General features: G+C 42.6%; 2 protein-coding genes across 2 annotated transcripts; both read right to left on the bottom strand.

The window, feature by feature from the left end:
• Nucleotides 1-1,158: 1,158 nt before the first annotated feature.
• On the bottom strand, nt 1,159-15,273 carry vsig10l2 (V-set and immunoglobulin domain containing 10 like 2). Its single transcript, XM_070555230.1, has 15 exons — nt 15,183-15,273; nt 14,388-14,741; nt 14,045-14,119; nt 11,856-12,128; nt 11,284-11,559; nt 11,222-11,224; nt 10,680-10,955; nt 10,338-10,595; nt 9,772-10,047; nt 8,989-9,264; nt 7,023-7,245; nt 2,707-2,771; nt 2,372-2,629; nt 2,002-2,292; nt 1,159-1,895 (listed from the first exon to the last, which is right to left on the bottom strand). Exons 1-15 carry the CDS (start codon nt 15,271-15,273, stop codon nt 1,531-1,533), a joined length of 3,360 nt encoding a protein of 1,119 aa, XP_070411331.1. The 3' UTR covers nt 1,159-1,530.
• On the bottom strand, nt 6,206-7,035 carry LOC129152417 (V-set and immunoglobulin domain-containing protein 10-like 2). The gene is made up of 2 exons (XM_054730512.2): nt 6,618-7,035; nt 6,206-6,500 (listed from the first exon to the last, which is right to left on the bottom strand). The coding sequence occupies exons 1-2, from the start codon at nt 6,814-6,816 to the stop codon at nt 6,214-6,216; spliced, it is 486 nt and encodes a 161-aa protein (XP_054586487.1). The 5' UTR covers nt 6,817-7,035; the 3' UTR covers nt 6,206-6,213.
• Nucleotides 15,274-15,554: the final 281 nt, after the last annotated feature.

The raw sequence follows: 15,554 nt of genomic DNA, 5'->3' as shown, positions 1-15,554 counted from the left end.
TGTGAGACTGATGCAACCAGCGTTACAGCGAGACTAAAGAAATGATCAGGAACAGGTTACAGTTAGATGATCTAGGAAGATAGAAGATCTGAGCAGTGAACAGGTGAGCGGACCTTCGGGATGTCCCGCCAAGAAGGGCACGGCTGCAGATTCACGCCTGCAGCAGCGAATCTGTGGGTATGCAGCCGTAGACTTATCAGTAATGGAAACGGCGTTGTGATAAAAGAAGACGGTAATTAATTAGATTACTTGTTAATGAAAATAACTACTATTTTTAGTAACGTTGTAATTTTAAACGGCGTTATTCCCATCACTGATGGTAAATGGCCTGAATTTCCAAATTCTTGGGTTCTACCACCCCCCCAAGGCACATTACAACACAACCATTCACTCACCCACCCACACACAGATTCACACCTCTATGTGCACGACTATTTTTCTCAGCTTGGAGTAGTTGAACAGGAAGTGAAGCCAGAGCTGGTGTTCTGTCAAAGCACCATACCTTGTCAGATTGGCATACCCATATTACAGCGCATGCCAGTCTGACAGGCCAGGTATGTCAAGCTGCAAACTGATGCCATGATGGCTGTTTTTCTTCTTGATAGGTAAGAGAAAGTTGTGTGTTTATGCATGTCTGACAGTATCGTGGTGTCCTGCATTCTCCTGTATTCTGGAGGTGTGGCTTAGGAGGGGAGCCTGGAGAAAAAGGGTGGTCATGAGGCACAAAATGTTTTAAATACGTATCCTAATAGATTGGAAAATGTTGGCCAAATTTGGGCCAACTTGTGTACTGATTACTTTTGAAACTCCTAACCTACACACTCTAACAGGGGTACTCAACGTCAGGCCTGGAGGGCCAGGATCAAGCATGTTTTAGAGGTTTCTCTGCTACAACACACTATTTGATGGTTGAATCACCTGTGCAGCAGCTCATCAGGCTCTGCAGAAGCCTGTTAATGACCTGCTGACTGAAATTGGGTGTGTTGAAGCCAGGTTAAAAGTAAAATGTGCTGGTTTGAATACCAATGATATATAATATGATTACAATTTAAATGTTACCGCAAACTAGGTTGTTGATGACAACATATTCTCCTCAACATATTTCCAAAAATGTTCACAAATCTCTAAAAATGCAATGTTACTTACGAGCCAAAAAGCATGCGATGTAGTCCTGGGGGAGGAAGCACAGAACACTGGCATAAAACCAGATCTTGTGGCTATTTTAAACAAGCTGAAACAACTCGACACTCACTGGGATTGTTGTCACGATTACGGATAATATACAGGAGAAACAGTACAATGGGAATGACTGCAAAGAGCATCCCGCCCACAGCCGCTCCAACAACAGCAGGGTACATGTTGTTGTGTAGTTCCACTGCAAAAAATTACATAAAAATAGAAATGCACAATAAAACAGAGGTGACACGTTCATGCCTTTAATCATCATGTCAAAATATAACACAGTCTGGTAAAGCAGAAAGGAACGACTTTAGCACAATTTTAATTTTGTTTTAGAAAAACTAAATGTGGTCATATTGTACCTGGAGTCTTTGCTGCAGAAGGATATCCGATGGTGCGGTAGTTCACAGGCGTGACTCTGAACTGGTAGGTGACGGTTGGAGTCAGTCCTCGTACCGTGTAAATCCTGGCATCTGGATCCTGGATGATGTTGATGTACCAGTCCTGGGAGGAAGCCCTCTCCTCTCTCAGCACTTGGGAGTCATTGCTTCTTGTTCTTTTATTTGGCTTCTCTGACATCCATCGATGTTCCAAAAAGAAACCTGTCCAACCTCCATCTCCCTGACTTTCTACCGTCCACTCCAGGTCCACCTCGTTACGCTGTTGGCTGTTGTACATCACTCTGACCAGGGTTACGTTAGGGGGCATGGGGTATTCTGAGATAGAGACAAAACAAACACAAAAGGACACTTTTGTTGGTTTGAGCCGATGAAAAAAGCTCTGACAAAACTCGGCTGGATTCAGGATGAAACAGATTCTTACTCTTGACCACCAAAGTGACGTTGATGTCTGCTCCTCCCACGGCATTTGAAGTGGAGCATCTATACTCGCCGCTGTCCTGCATCACGTCTGTGTCCTTCACGGTCAGGTTAGCCCACGCAGATGTCCGCAGCAGCAGGTACTTGGACCTGTCTTGGACACTGACACCCTGATTGTTAAACCAGGTGATTTCATTGACAGGAAGATAGTTGTCTCTCAGGCTGCAGGTGAGCTGCACATCACTGCCCTCAAACACGGACACGACTCTGCGCTGTGTCAGCAACACAGGAGCTTCTGCATGTAGAAAAACACTAACGGGTAAATTAGCAAACCTATCTGCTGTTTGTTGCACGTTACTGTAACGAGGACTGACCCAGTGTGAGGCTGCAGGTCTTTGGTTGAAGCAGAAGTGGGTGTTTAGCATAGCAGGTGTAAGGATTCCCACTGCGAGCGGTGCCATAGCGAAGCACCAGGATGTTGGAGTTTTCCTGTCCTCCTTGATTCTGACCCCCTGGTCCCTCCCACCACACTAAGGCTTTAGGGGCCCCTCCATCCCAGGTGCAGGACAGCATCAGATACTGCTGATTGTTGGTCGCATAGGCAAAACACACTGGCTCTGCTGGAGGAACATCTGATGGAGGGGAATAAATCCTTAAAGAACAGAATCAATGAATGTTTTAATTATTGTAATGTTATTTTTGCACTCACACGAGCGAGTGCTGCACTCTGTCTGTTGTTTCAGCGCAGGATGAGAGCCCACACATGTAAACAAGCTGCCGTATGAAGTCAGGCTCTTAGAAGACAACAGGACGACAGCGGAGCTACTCTGTAGACTTGTTTGCTGTCCTGCTTGCATCAGGTCTCCGGTCCAAAGGAGGGAAGGAGAAGGAAATCCACCGGGCCAGGAGCAGACCAGTCTGAGAAAGGTGTGGTTCAGAGCTGCCTCCACAGAGCAGGAGGGGGATCCATCAGGGGGGTCTGAAGGGAGGAAGCACAGAGCAGTGAAGGGAAGTTGGCTATAGATGCTTCTTTGTTCGGTTCGATGTAGATGGAGATGAAAATCAAAAGAGATGTTTTACATGTTCCTTCTTTTAATAAAACAAAACGTTGAGAATGAGTTGTTGACAGAATAACATTTATTTATTTCATGGTTTGAGGTCAAAGGTCACACTCACAGTAGACAGTCAGGCTGATGGATTTTTTGGAGCGGGTGTTCATGTTAGGGTTTTGTGCCATACAGGTGTACTCTCCAGTCTGTGAACGGAGGATCTTGTTGATGGTGTACTGCGGCCCGGTGTTCACCTGTGAGTTGTTGTAGAACCAGGTGTACTGACTGGCTGGATTAGACGGGGCTTGGCATGACAAAGAAACCATTTCTGACTCCAGAGCATAGTACCCCTGCTCCGCTACGCGGGATGGAGCCACCCCAAACTGAGGAACATCTGGACCAACTGAGAAAAAATATATGCACAAAAGAACCAAATCAATTAAAGGACTCCTGGTTGATGCTCATTACTCTCATGGTGTTTGTACAGAGTCTAACAACTCATCAAAGAGTTAGAAATCACTGATCAAAAATAGTTTGTCTCATTCGGGGTTTGGGCGTTGATCGAACTCAGACAGAAACCAGCGTGTTTCAAGAGCATTTCAAGGAAGGGATTTGAAAGTGTGTGTGTGTGTGTGTGTGTGTGTGTGTGTGTGTGTGTGTGTGTGTGTGTGTGTGTGTGTGTGTGTGTGAGAGACGGAGGAGCCGTCACAAATTAAGCCTGTCCTATAAGTACTTTTTACAAACCTTATTAGTATATTTTTGACGTAACACGGAGCAATTCGTCGTGGGTGCACACATGGTGATTTTGTTGTGTGTGTGTGTGTTAAAATTATATTCTGTAGGTTACCTTCAGGGTTATTGAGCTGTTAACTGGAAGGGTAAAGAATGTGTAGATATAGGTAGATCATGGGGGCGGGGAATGTACTATTGTTTGGAGATAATGTCAGGATTGATGATTCCGAACTGTCGGGGAAACTGTAGTGTTTCCTTTGTGGGCAGAGCCGGCCCTTTAAAAGGACGCTCTGCACACTTGGAGTGAGTTGTCATCAGAGTCCATGTAGGTTCCAACGAGGGGTACCGGTTCTGAGCTGCTCTACCAGGTATTTTGGACTTTTTATTTTAAGTCTGTGGACATTGTATGGAATGAAGATAAATGTTTGCGCCAACATCCACCCAAAGATGAGCACAATAAAAGAGCACTTCATGCTGAACGTCGGTACTGGCGTTTCTTTTGTTGATCTGGGAGACAAACTGATTTCTACTGATAGGAAAATGTCCTGGTAGTCTGTGTAGTAAATTTTCAGAGTACCGGTATAAAAAGTACTGAACAAGAAACTGTAGACACCATCCACGTTCTTGAACTTATCGGTTCTGAGTAAACCGAGATCTGGATTTGAAAATAAGGGAAATTTCCCAGAAGCAAAAGTGTAGTGTCCATAGCATTAAGGAGTGGATGCATGTGTAACAAAATGATCGATCAGATGTGATAATTCCATATAAATATGAATTATCGATCTGATTGATCTTTGAATGTTTAATCAGAAGATTCTAGTTACTTTACTTACTCAGGGACCATAAATACACTTCGTATTAATTCAGACGGTCAGCATATAGTTTATAAAAATGAATTTATTTCTATTCCCCTAAACTAATAATTATACAGGACAGGGTATGAATGAAATGATGGATATGAAGTGAATTAATATGATGGATGAGATGTTGTAATGGAAGCTAGATTTTTTTTAGCAAAACCTTTTTTCAGTATCTGAGAGAATTTGTGGAGTCTGGGTTGTAAAAGAATTTGGCTGTATGTTTGGTAAACTAGAGATTTGTTTATAAAAACCATCCGATGCCATCTGTTGAGTCTACAATTCCCTTTGTGTAAAGATCCCCGTTCAGATTCAGGCGGTCACGAGGTCGGGATGGACATGGACCTCGAGGTACCAGGAACCCGTAGATTAGCTCCGATATGACCCATCTAGTCTTGAGATATCTCCAGGTCACGACAGGAAGCTAGAATGCTTGTTTGTGTCTGAGGTGTAGAGTGGCTCTTAAAAGAGCCGTTGTGTCTGTAATCACTCACAGCGTTGCAGAGGCTTTGGCTTCATGTCAAAAGAGAGGATGGTTTCAAAATGCTTTTTCCCTGATTTGGCCGAATCGGGAGTCAGCTGGAAACTGAATTAATCAGGAACCAATTCCTGTTTTATTAAAACATATTACTTAAACATTAGGCAAATCAGAATTTGACACGTTTGAGAGCATTATCAAAACTTTACCTCAGAAGTCACTTCAGTCAGACGCAAAGATGGTTAACCCTTTGTGAGAATATTTTAAAACACTTATGTGAGGTGAATGTTATCAATAATAATAATAATCTTATTATAGTGTGTATGAGTATATTGATAGATTAACTTTTGTTAAATCAAACACATACTGATCTGGTGTAGATAAGATTTGAAATGGATCATTGCAAGAACAATATTCATTTTAAAGCATCATTGATTAAAACAGATTGTTCAAACATTTGATTTGAACATCTTGTTCCTTCAACATATATGATTATTTCAACTTATAAGTTGGAAAGTCACGTAGGAACTTCGAGGTGGGTGAAATGTATTTAGAGTGAGGATGCAGCAGTCTGGCTTCTGCTTGAGGCCTTGAGCAAAGCTGTTATGGCTTCTTTGCAGTACCAAGAACTGGGGCAGAACTTTGTTTTGGACTTGGAGGCCGGACAGAAGGTGTTTTCATGTCTGCAAACGAAAGGTTGACCTCTGGTCAATTTGTTGGTGAAAATATGACCACTGGTACTTTACATGTCCTTCCTGTCTCCAGGAGAACGAGTATAAAAATTTCAGTGAATGCGGGACATTGTAAGGGGAATTACTAAAATGGAAAAACAGGAAGGAACAGGTAAAATACGGGAGCATCCCAGCCAAAGCAGGAGACTTGTTAGCTGTGGTTTTGAGGTGTAAACGCATTGCCCTGAAGCGTTACTGCACCTCGCAAGATATGTGACTTTGTGGGACTTCAGGTCACCGGTCTGGCTCAAGTTCTACCCACAAGCAGCAGAGGACAGAGGCTTTTCCTTCACCTTTTAAAGGATCGTTTTAGTGCCTGCTGGCTCAAGAAAATTATTTTAAAACATGCCAAAGTTACTCAGTGTGCCTTTAATACTCACAGATAACGTCCAGTAAAAACCAGTCAGAGCTCTCACTGTTGATGAAGTTGCTGCTCACACAGCGGTACAGGCCGGTGACGCTTCGGTTAACGTTGCTCATAGTGACCATGCTGCTGTTGCCTTGTGCAAATGTTGTGATACTGCCGCTGTTATTTTTATATTGCCACACATACAGGATTGGCTTTGTACCATTTTCCACGTTACATCGCATCCATGTCGTTGATTTTTCCACTGGAGCTGCTTCACTTATCAAGAGAGACGGCTTACTGACAGTAGCTGTGATGAAGAGTTACACACAAGTGTTGATTGAAGTCAATAAAAGAACAACATGATTTTGTGTCAGAAAAACAAATCGTGGCTGGTATTTGTTGTGTAGCGATGACGAGTGCTCACCAAGTGTGAGGCTGCAGGTCTTAGTTTGGACCATTAGTGGATGCTTAGCGTAACACACGTAGGGCTTCCCAAAGTAAAAACTGTTGTATCTCACGACCAGGACATTGGAGGTTTCTTCTCCAGCTTTGCCCTGACCTCCTGGTGCATCCCACCAAACTAAGGCTTTCGGAGCTCCTCCATCCCAGATGCAGGACAGCATCAGGGACTGTTTGTCACTCGATACATTAGCAAAACACAACAACGCTGTAGGAGGAATATCTGGTGAGAGAAGGATAAACTATCAACATTTGAACCAAATACATTCATTTCAATTTTACTTTTTTGTTTTGTTTTCGGTGCTCACATGAGGATGTGATGCACTCCGTTTGTTGCCTCAAAGCAAGATGAGAACCATAGCACGTAAACAAGCTGCTGTTGGGAGTCAGGCCTCCAGAGGGCAGGAGGATGTTTGTGCTAAGTAGATCTGCTTGCTGTGCCATGTCAGTCTGTCCCTGTCCTGCTTGTATCAGGTCTCCGGTCCAAAAAAGGAAAGGGGAGGGAAATCCACCGGGCCAGGAGCAGACCAGTCTGAGAGAGGTGTGGTTCAGAGCTGCCTCCACAGAGCAGGAGGGGGACCCATCAGGGGGGTCTGACAGGAAGAGAACAGCTGCACATGTAAGAATGTTGGCCATCTAAGACATCTGACTGACTGAGATCATCTTTAAAGAACATCATCATACCTGCACCCCATTCAGTAAATGCCCTATAGACTCTCATCATGTTTTGTTTTTCATTGCAAACTGTTACAATGGTTAACATAACCCTGAAGCTCACAACCGCATCATATTTGAGTTGATGAAACAGTGTCTTTACTTACATTCACTTCAGATGTACACAAAGCTAAAATATAAACAGAGAAAGAAGAAGTCTGCGCTTTGTTCCAACAGACTACTGTATGTTGAGGCCATCGACTTTAAATCAAGCCTCTTTGCCTGGAACAGTTAACCCGACAATAAAAACAAAAGGACAAAAAAACTCTTCACTGAATGAAAGCAGAGCTTCTGTAAATCAAAAGGATCATGACTATTCAAAACCAACAAAAAATTACATTATAGGTACATGAAATTATAAACAATTCAACATGTGTTATTACTATTTATTCGGTGTCCCCTCTGAGATAAACATTGAGAAGGAAGCCATTAAATCACCATTCAGTGTAATAGTTTAATCCCTTAATGCCTGAAATATTAAACAATAATCATTTTATAAGTCTGAACTGTTTATTATTAAATGTTAATAAAACAACAATTAAATAATTCGTTTTCATGCAATTATACAACATTAAAATAGTAAATCAAATAATAGACAAATAAAATTGGCTCATGCCATCAATAGATCCTCCACCAGAGGGCAGCATGCAGCTGTTTAGCAATGAAGGTACTGGTCCTGATGCCCCGTCTGGACTCTTAAGGCCAGAACAGGTTTGGTTATGATTTAGTTTGCAATAAAAAACTAAAAAAAAAAGGTTAATTTTAGCCTAATTTACCAGCTGATTGATGGTCTGAGTCAAATACATGAATGGTGAATGAAAGGAAATAAATAAAATAAAGCAAATTCTGACTTTTTTCTCAGAATTCCAACTTAAAAAATCCTGAAGCCTGGGGCACACCGGAGGCGGATGTGCTGCGCTGCATTGAGTCGCGTCGCGCCATCATTTTAAATTGAAGCCATTATAGTTGATGACAGTGGGCACACAGGGAGCGCCATGTCCCAGAAGCGCCACGCCAAGGCGCTGAAGATAGTTACCAGTTCTGTCTGAAGCGCCGCCAGCTGTTTACAACATTGTGGAGTACTTTATAACAGACATTACGTCACATACTCAACTGCAGTTTTGTTAACTCTGAGGTACTATTGATCTTTAAATATTCAAATAAATTGCGTACTTACCCATTTTTAAATAATTTGAGTCTCTCAAAAGTCGACGGCAAGTCTGATCATGTATAAGCAATAGAGTCACTTCCTGCTTTCTGTTCTCAGGTCCCGCGTGATGTTGTGACTATCGCACGACTTACCAAGAAGCGTTCAGCGGTGTGGCGCAGCCCGTCCTGTGTGACCACTTGACTTCTCCTAATCTCCGGCGCGACTTTGCGCGGCGCGTCCGCCTCCAGTGCTCCCCAGGCTTGAGAAAAATGTCAGAATTCTGAGAAAAATGTCAGAATTCGCTTTCTTTCCTTTTTTCTTTTCAGTGGCCCTAATCCTCTTCCGTACAAATGCAGCTAATTCTCTAACATCTCAATCTTTTACACAAAACGATGTCACACTATCCCAGACAAATATGGAGGAAATGGGTTTAAAAGAAGCAACATGGTAAGAGATCAAAGGTCACACTCACAGTAGATGATCAGGCTGATCGTTTTCTTTGACCTGGTGTTCAGGTAGGAGTTTTGTGCCAGGCAGGTGTAGTTGCCAGCAAACATACGGAGGATCCTGTTGATGGTGAACTGAGGTCCGATGTAGATTTGTGAGTTGTTGTAGAACCAGAGGTACTGACTGGCCGGATTGGACTGGGCATCACAGGATAGAGAAACATTCTCCGTCTCCAGAACTGAGTATCCATACTCAGTTCTTCTGTATGGAGCCACATCTACTTGAGGAACGTCAGGACCAACTGTGGAAACAGAATGCAAATAGTATGACGATGAAGGACGATGACAGTGGGTCAAAGGTAATGTCACTTGCCATTCTCTATAATTTTCTTCAATGGAAAATGGCGATGTTAACCATTAAAACCATTACACCTCATTCTTTGAGCTTAACAAAATGGGGGTTCAGTGTGCACTCTAAGGTTAAACACAGGGAAGTACATTGATGCAGTTCTGAGGAATAAAAAAATGGACAACCAGCACTCTGTGGTATCTCTTACTGTAATATCTAATATGGGCAGAATGAATGTGTTTGGGCTACACGTTAACAAGCTAACAATGGTATGTAGTTCATTTGGGCCACATTAAATAGTAAGAGACCCCACAAAGGGCTGGTTGTCCCGGTTTTTGTCCCTGTGAGTTGATCTTGTTCCTGATATGTAACTCTAAATTGCAACGATTGATTTTAAAATTTCCTGTTTTAAAAAATAGTTGAAACCAAGAATGAAAGTCATTGATCTGCTAACACTTACAGGTAATATTTAGCCATGATATCTCAGAGCTTTCAGTGTTGACAGCATTGTCTGCCACACACTGGTACCGGCTCGTGTGGTTCCGGTTTACGCTGGTCATGCTGACGACGCTGCTGTTGCCCTGAGTGAATGTTGAGAAGTTCCCACTGAAGATTTCGCGCTGCCACACATAGTGGATCGGCCCAGTGCCCTTTTCTACGTTGCACCTCATCCATATTGTGGATCCTTCCTCTGCAGAAGCATCACTCATCCAGAGAGATGGTTTACTGACAGGAACTGGATCCAAGAAGAAGTATTACACAAAGATTGTCTGATGTAGAAGAAGTGGTGTGTGTGTGTGTGTGTGTGTGTGTGTGTGTGTGTGTGTGTGTGTGTGTGTGCGCGTGTGTGTGTGTGTGTGTGTGTGTGTGTGTGTGTGTGTGTGTGTGTGTGTGTGTGTGTGTGTGTGTGTGTGTGTGTGTGTGTGTGTGTGTGTGTGTGTGTGTGTGTGTGTGAAGACATAGCTAGTAAAAGAAGAGCTACAGTTCATTAAAGGAGAAGCTAACACTGATTTTAAGAGGACTAACCCAGTGTAAGCTTGCAGGTCTTTGGTTGAACCATTAGTGGGTGTTTAGCATAGCATGTGTAGGGCTTCCCGCCCTGGACGGTGCCATAGCGAAGGACCAGGATGTTGGACTCTTCTTTTCCGCTTTGGGTTTGACCCCCTGGTTCCTCCCACCATGTTAAGGCTCTAGGGGCCCCTCCATCCCAGGTGCAGAGAAAAGTCACATATTGTCTGTCGCTGGTCATGTTGGTGAAACACACCGGCTCTGCAGGAGGAACATCTGATAGAGAATTTAAAAAAAAAAAGTAGAGAAAAAATGTAAGTTTATTTTTATTGATTTTACTGTTTTTGTTTCTGTTCTTACATGAGCGAGTGGTGCATGTTGTCTGTTGTTTCAGAGCGGGGTGAGAACCCACACATGTAAACATGCTGCTGTTTGTAGAGAGGCTCTGCGAGGACAACGACATGATGGCAGAACTCGTCTGTCCTGTGTCAGTCTGTCTCTGTCCTGCTTGTATCAGGTCTCCAGACCACAGGATGGACGGGGAGGGAAATCCACCGGGCCAGGAGCAGACCAGTTTGAGAAAGGTGTGGTTCAGAGCTGCCTCCACAGAGCAGGAGGGGAACCCATCAGGAGGGTCTGAAGGGAGCAAACATAAAGTGATGTAAAGTGGGATCCACATGAGGAGGGGTGTATGTGAGTTGCGACAATGTTTTAGATTTTGGTAGAAATAAAAAATATACAAATAAAAAAATACGTTTTATAGTAAATATACAATGTGCAGTGACGGGATTGGATCGGCATCCAACCAAAGCAAAGTCGTAAACTTTCAAGCTCATCAAGAAGTCAGACAATTAGAAAAGCTGTCTATCCTCTCTGTCACTTATGACACAATGCAGATTTACTATCTGAGGTTATGAGGAGAAAAAGGAGTGAGACATGGTGCAAGGTCAAAGGTCACACTCACAGAAGACAGTCAGGCTGATTGTTTGTCTGGAACGTTTGTTCAGGTATGAATTTTCTGCCAAACAGGAGTAGTTGCCAGTTTGATTGCGGAATATGTTGCTGATGGTGAACCAAGGCCCAGTGTAGATTTGTGAGTCGTTGTAGAACCAAACATACTGGCTGACAGGATTGGACTGAGCTTGACAAAAAAACAAAATAGTTTCTGTCTCCAGAGAGGAGTATCCATACTTGGTTATTCTGTACGGAGTTATGTCTATCTGAGGAACATCTGGACCAACTGAGGAGAAACAACATGAACATATTAGAGAGATGAAAGCTCCAAACATGGTAGACAAACAATTTCTATCTAGTTCGGTGGTTAAACCTTGAAGAGAGGCACGTTGATTTAAACTACAATTCAAGACTTTCCAGTTTATACAGTGAGAGGCCAGTCAAGGGCAGCACATATGCAACTATTGCCACTTATATGATGGGAATGTCACGATTTTAAATCTATTCCATGAATCTTTAGTTCTGTCATGAAACTTCTGTAATAACCAGAGTCCAAAAGAAAGCAAACCCATTCATACTTACACGTGATGTTCAACAGTAAGCTGTCAGAGCTCTTACTGTTGACAGCGTTACTGACCACACAGTGGTACCAGCCTGAATAGCTCCGGTTGATGTTGTCCACGTTGATGATGCTGTTGTTGCCTGTGAAGTTCCTGACATTTCCACGGAGAGCTTCATGTTGCCATGTGTACTGGATTGGCTCAGACCCGTTTTCCACTTTGCAGTGCATCCACACTCGTGACCCTTCCACTGGAAATTCATCACTTACCAGGACGTATGGCTTACTGACAGGGACTGTTTCAGAAACAAAGTCACTAGTAAGTAAGTCTGTAAATAAAAATGTTACAAAAGGTTAAACGTTCCAGTTTTAACTTTGGCGCCATAACGACCTTTGACACATCCTTGGTATTGTAGGATGGGTTAGGGTTAGGCTTTACTGTTGGCATTGTGAATTCTTTGAATTCTCCAGTTTCACTGCTTTGCGGATGACACCCAGCTCTACATTTCCAGTAAGCCCAACTCAACTCTCCCACCATCCTCCCTTACACTCTGCCTCTCTGAAATCAAATCATGGTTCACCTCTAATTTCCTCAAACTCAACGGCAATAAAACTGAACTTCTTCTTGTTGGCACTAACTCCACCCTCTCAACATCTGACAGCTTTTCTTTAACTATTGACAGCGCCACAGTCTCCCCCTCACCTCACGTCAAGAGTCTGGGTGTCATTCTCGACAGCTCACTTTCTTTTCAGGCTCACATTAATAACTTAATTCGGTCAGCATACTTCCTTCTACGTTCCATTAACCGTCTCCGTCCCTCACTGACCCCTCACACTGCCGCCATTCTCGTCCACAGCCTCGTCACCTCCCGTATCGACTATTGCAATTCACTTCTTTATGGTCTTCCCAACAAACTCCTTCATAAACTGCAACTGGTCCAGAATTCAGCAGCCCGTATTATCACCAGAACCCCTTCCTTTCACCACATCACGCCGGTTCTCCAGCAGCTTCACTGGCTCCCAGTTAAATTCAGGTCCATCTTCAAAATTCTCCTCCATACCTTCAAAGCAATCCACAACCTCTCTCCTCCATATATCTCAGACCTTATAAGTATTCACACCCCATCCCGTTCACTCAGATCTTCTTCTTCCATCCATCTTGTGGTTCCTTCTGCCCGTCTCGCTACCATGGGGAGCAGAGCTTTCAGCCGCTCTGCTCCTCGACTCTGGAACTCACTTCCCCCAGACATCAGGAACGTCAACAGTTTTACCCTTTTCAAAACAAAACTCAAAACACACATGTTTAAATCTGCCTACAACCTCTGATTTTATTGAAATGTTTCTCTCTGTTTTTTCTTCTTTGGGTTTTATTATTGTTTTATTGTATTTTATTACGTGTTTTGTGTAAAGTGACCTTGGGTGTCCTGAAAGGCGCTTTTAAATAAAATGTATTATTATTATTATTATTATTCTTTGGGTATGGATACTTTCATTTTGATGAGCCTTTTTGCATGTATTGGTTAATATTAAGCATGTTTTTGGAACGATTTTGTTACCGGAAGTGCATGCAGTCCTGGCATCGGGTCCATCGGGTTCAAGGGGGGGAATGTCCAGTCTGAATCTTATCTACTACTGACCTCAATAACAAAGATCTGAGGTCACCAGTTCTCTCTGTTGCTTCAGCTGGCAGGTTAATCTAATTGCAAGGAGGGAATCCACTAATATTCTAAACAAAATAACAGATAAAATTCTATTTTGTTCTACACCTGTGCAATGGCAATACAATAATATTGAATCTAACTAAATGAACGAATAAACAAACTATGTTTATTGCCCTCAACAATGAACCAGCACGGAAACCAAGCAGATTGTTGGATTGTTATGTTGAGGGTGCATTTATCAATATTTGCAATTTGAGCAATGTAAGATGTGTTGCAGCTATTCACCCTACAACTATGTCTTGGTTTTGATAGTACCACTAGGATTTCGATTCACACAGGAAGTAAAATATGCACACTTCTGAGGTACCTATGGTTTAAGAGAGACTCAGTAGACTGCCAAAAAAGGGTTGCTAGTAAAACTCCAGATTCCCACGCCAGATGTTTCCTAAGGACATCCTATAGCTAGCTTGTCTGAAAGAGGCCTGGCCAAAAAATAAAAAATAAAAAAGTCAAATAAAAAATAAAAAAGTCAACAGCTGTGCTTTTGTTACAGTGGTAAGCTAAGGCAGGTTGCCCAGATGAGTGCAGAAACACCCACAGAGCTTCTGGGGTGTACAGGTGTGAGTCTGCAGACCGGCATCATACATGTCAGTAGACACACTTTGTGTTACAAGGCTCACTAGAGGAAGGGATTATTTAGGAAACCAAGACAGCTGCTTGAATAACCAATCAGATATGTGGACAGTACTAGAATTTGAATAATTTTAGGAAGTATTAAGTTGGTGCCTTTAATGTGGCGCTATTGTCCATGAGACCATGCCTAAACTAGAACCTTTGCAGCAGGATATTGAAGGTTCAGTCCAAACAAGCTCATGCAGATAGAGCAGATCTTACCTTGGACGATAAGGTACACATAGTAGTAGAAGGCTCTTACTCCGTCTTCATTGTCAAAGAAGGCCTGACAGGTGAACAAGCCCTGAGCAGCCAGAGGCAGTTTCTCAATACTTAAAGCTGCTCTGTTAGAGATGACCGTCAGTGGTCCGAGCATTTCAGCCAGTTTCTGGATCCTCGGCCCTTTCCCCAGATCATACACCACCGCTTTAATGCCATCAGCGCCAGGCTTGGTGAAGCTCCATATGTATATATCAGGTAATTTCTTTCCACATTCCAGGATAACGGATTTGTCCACCACTCCATACACACTGGTATCATTGTAAATCACCTCGCCAGTGTAATTTACCTGAAGACCTAGATTGGAGAAATAAATCAGTCAGGCCTGTAAATGTGCGTGTTTGGGTGAGCAAAAGGAACAGAGATGATGTGTCATGTGCTCTATTAGTGTTCAGGAACAGGATTGATTACACACGTTTGTGAGTGTGTGTGTGTGTGGGGGGGGGGGGGGGGGATCAGTCAGCAGCAAATCCCCAAATAAATGTACTATTACTAGTTTTTGTTATTTTATGATTTTACCTAACTAGTTTAACACACGAAGCTAACGTAAAAACATCAAACAATATCTCACTGTTCAAATTGTTTTAGTTGTTTTCATCTTTGAAAAAAGGGTTTATTAAATTAACCTAAAGTTTTTACAATAATAATGAATCTCAAACTATTAAATGACTATTTTAAATAAAAAACATGCTCTATTTTAAAGATAAATACATAGATAGGTATAAAAAAATAACTTACCATTTGGTGACAGTGGGGTCATCACAGCTGCTGAATTCACCAAACTGGTAGTGAGAAAAAGAAAGACTGGTCCTAGCACTTTGGCCACCATGGTATCATGTTGATCTTGAGTCTAGTAATGTTTTTACCCCCAAACGAAAATGATCAAAAGTTGTCTTTTTTGGATTCTCTTGTCCAGAAATGTCTTGGCAAACCCTGTATGATGAGCACTAACTGAACGAAACTGCTAGTAGGCAGAATGGAAGGGTTACAAAACTGATTTGGGTTAATCTAGCTGTGTTTTTCTGGTCCTCCGTTCTGCTGTCCTCTTTCTTTTCTCTGCAGGGGTAGAATAACATGGTGATACAAGAACATCAATTATACAAAACGTGT

Source organism: Nothobranchius furzeri, chromosome 10, assembly GCF_043380555.1.
Source record: "Nothobranchius furzeri strain GRZ-AD chromosome 10, NfurGRZ-RIMD1, whole genome shotgun sequence".
NCBI lineage: Eukaryota > Metazoa > Chordata > Actinopteri > Cyprinodontiformes > Nothobranchiidae > Nothobranchius > Nothobranchius furzeri.
This window is presented reverse-complemented; position numbering and strand designations above follow the sequence as displayed.

Excerpts from the sequence above, each read along its gene's own strand:
- LOC129152417 (XM_054730512.2), bottom strand. The coding sequence starts at position 6,816 with ATGCTGTCCTGCATCTGGGATGGAGGAGCTCCGAAAGCCTTAGTTTGG. Across the intron at positions 6,501-6,617 it reads GACCTGCAGCCTCACACTTG|CTACTGTCAGTAAGCCGTCT; the intron begins GTGAGCACTCGT and ends TCTTCATCACAG.
- vsig10l2 (XM_070555230.1), bottom strand. The coding sequence starts at position 15,273 with ATGGTGGCCAAAGTGCTAGGACCAGTCTTTCTTTTTCTCACTACCAGT. Across the intron at positions 12,129-14,044 it reads ACCTGCCTTAGCTTACCACT|TCCCTGTCAGTAAGCCATAC; the intron begins GTAACAAAAGCA and ends TTTCTGAAACAG. Across the intron at positions 2,772-7,022 it reads CTGACTCCCAACAGCAGCTT|CTTGTTTACATGTGTGGGCT; the intron begins GTTTACGTGCTA and ends TTCATACGGCAG.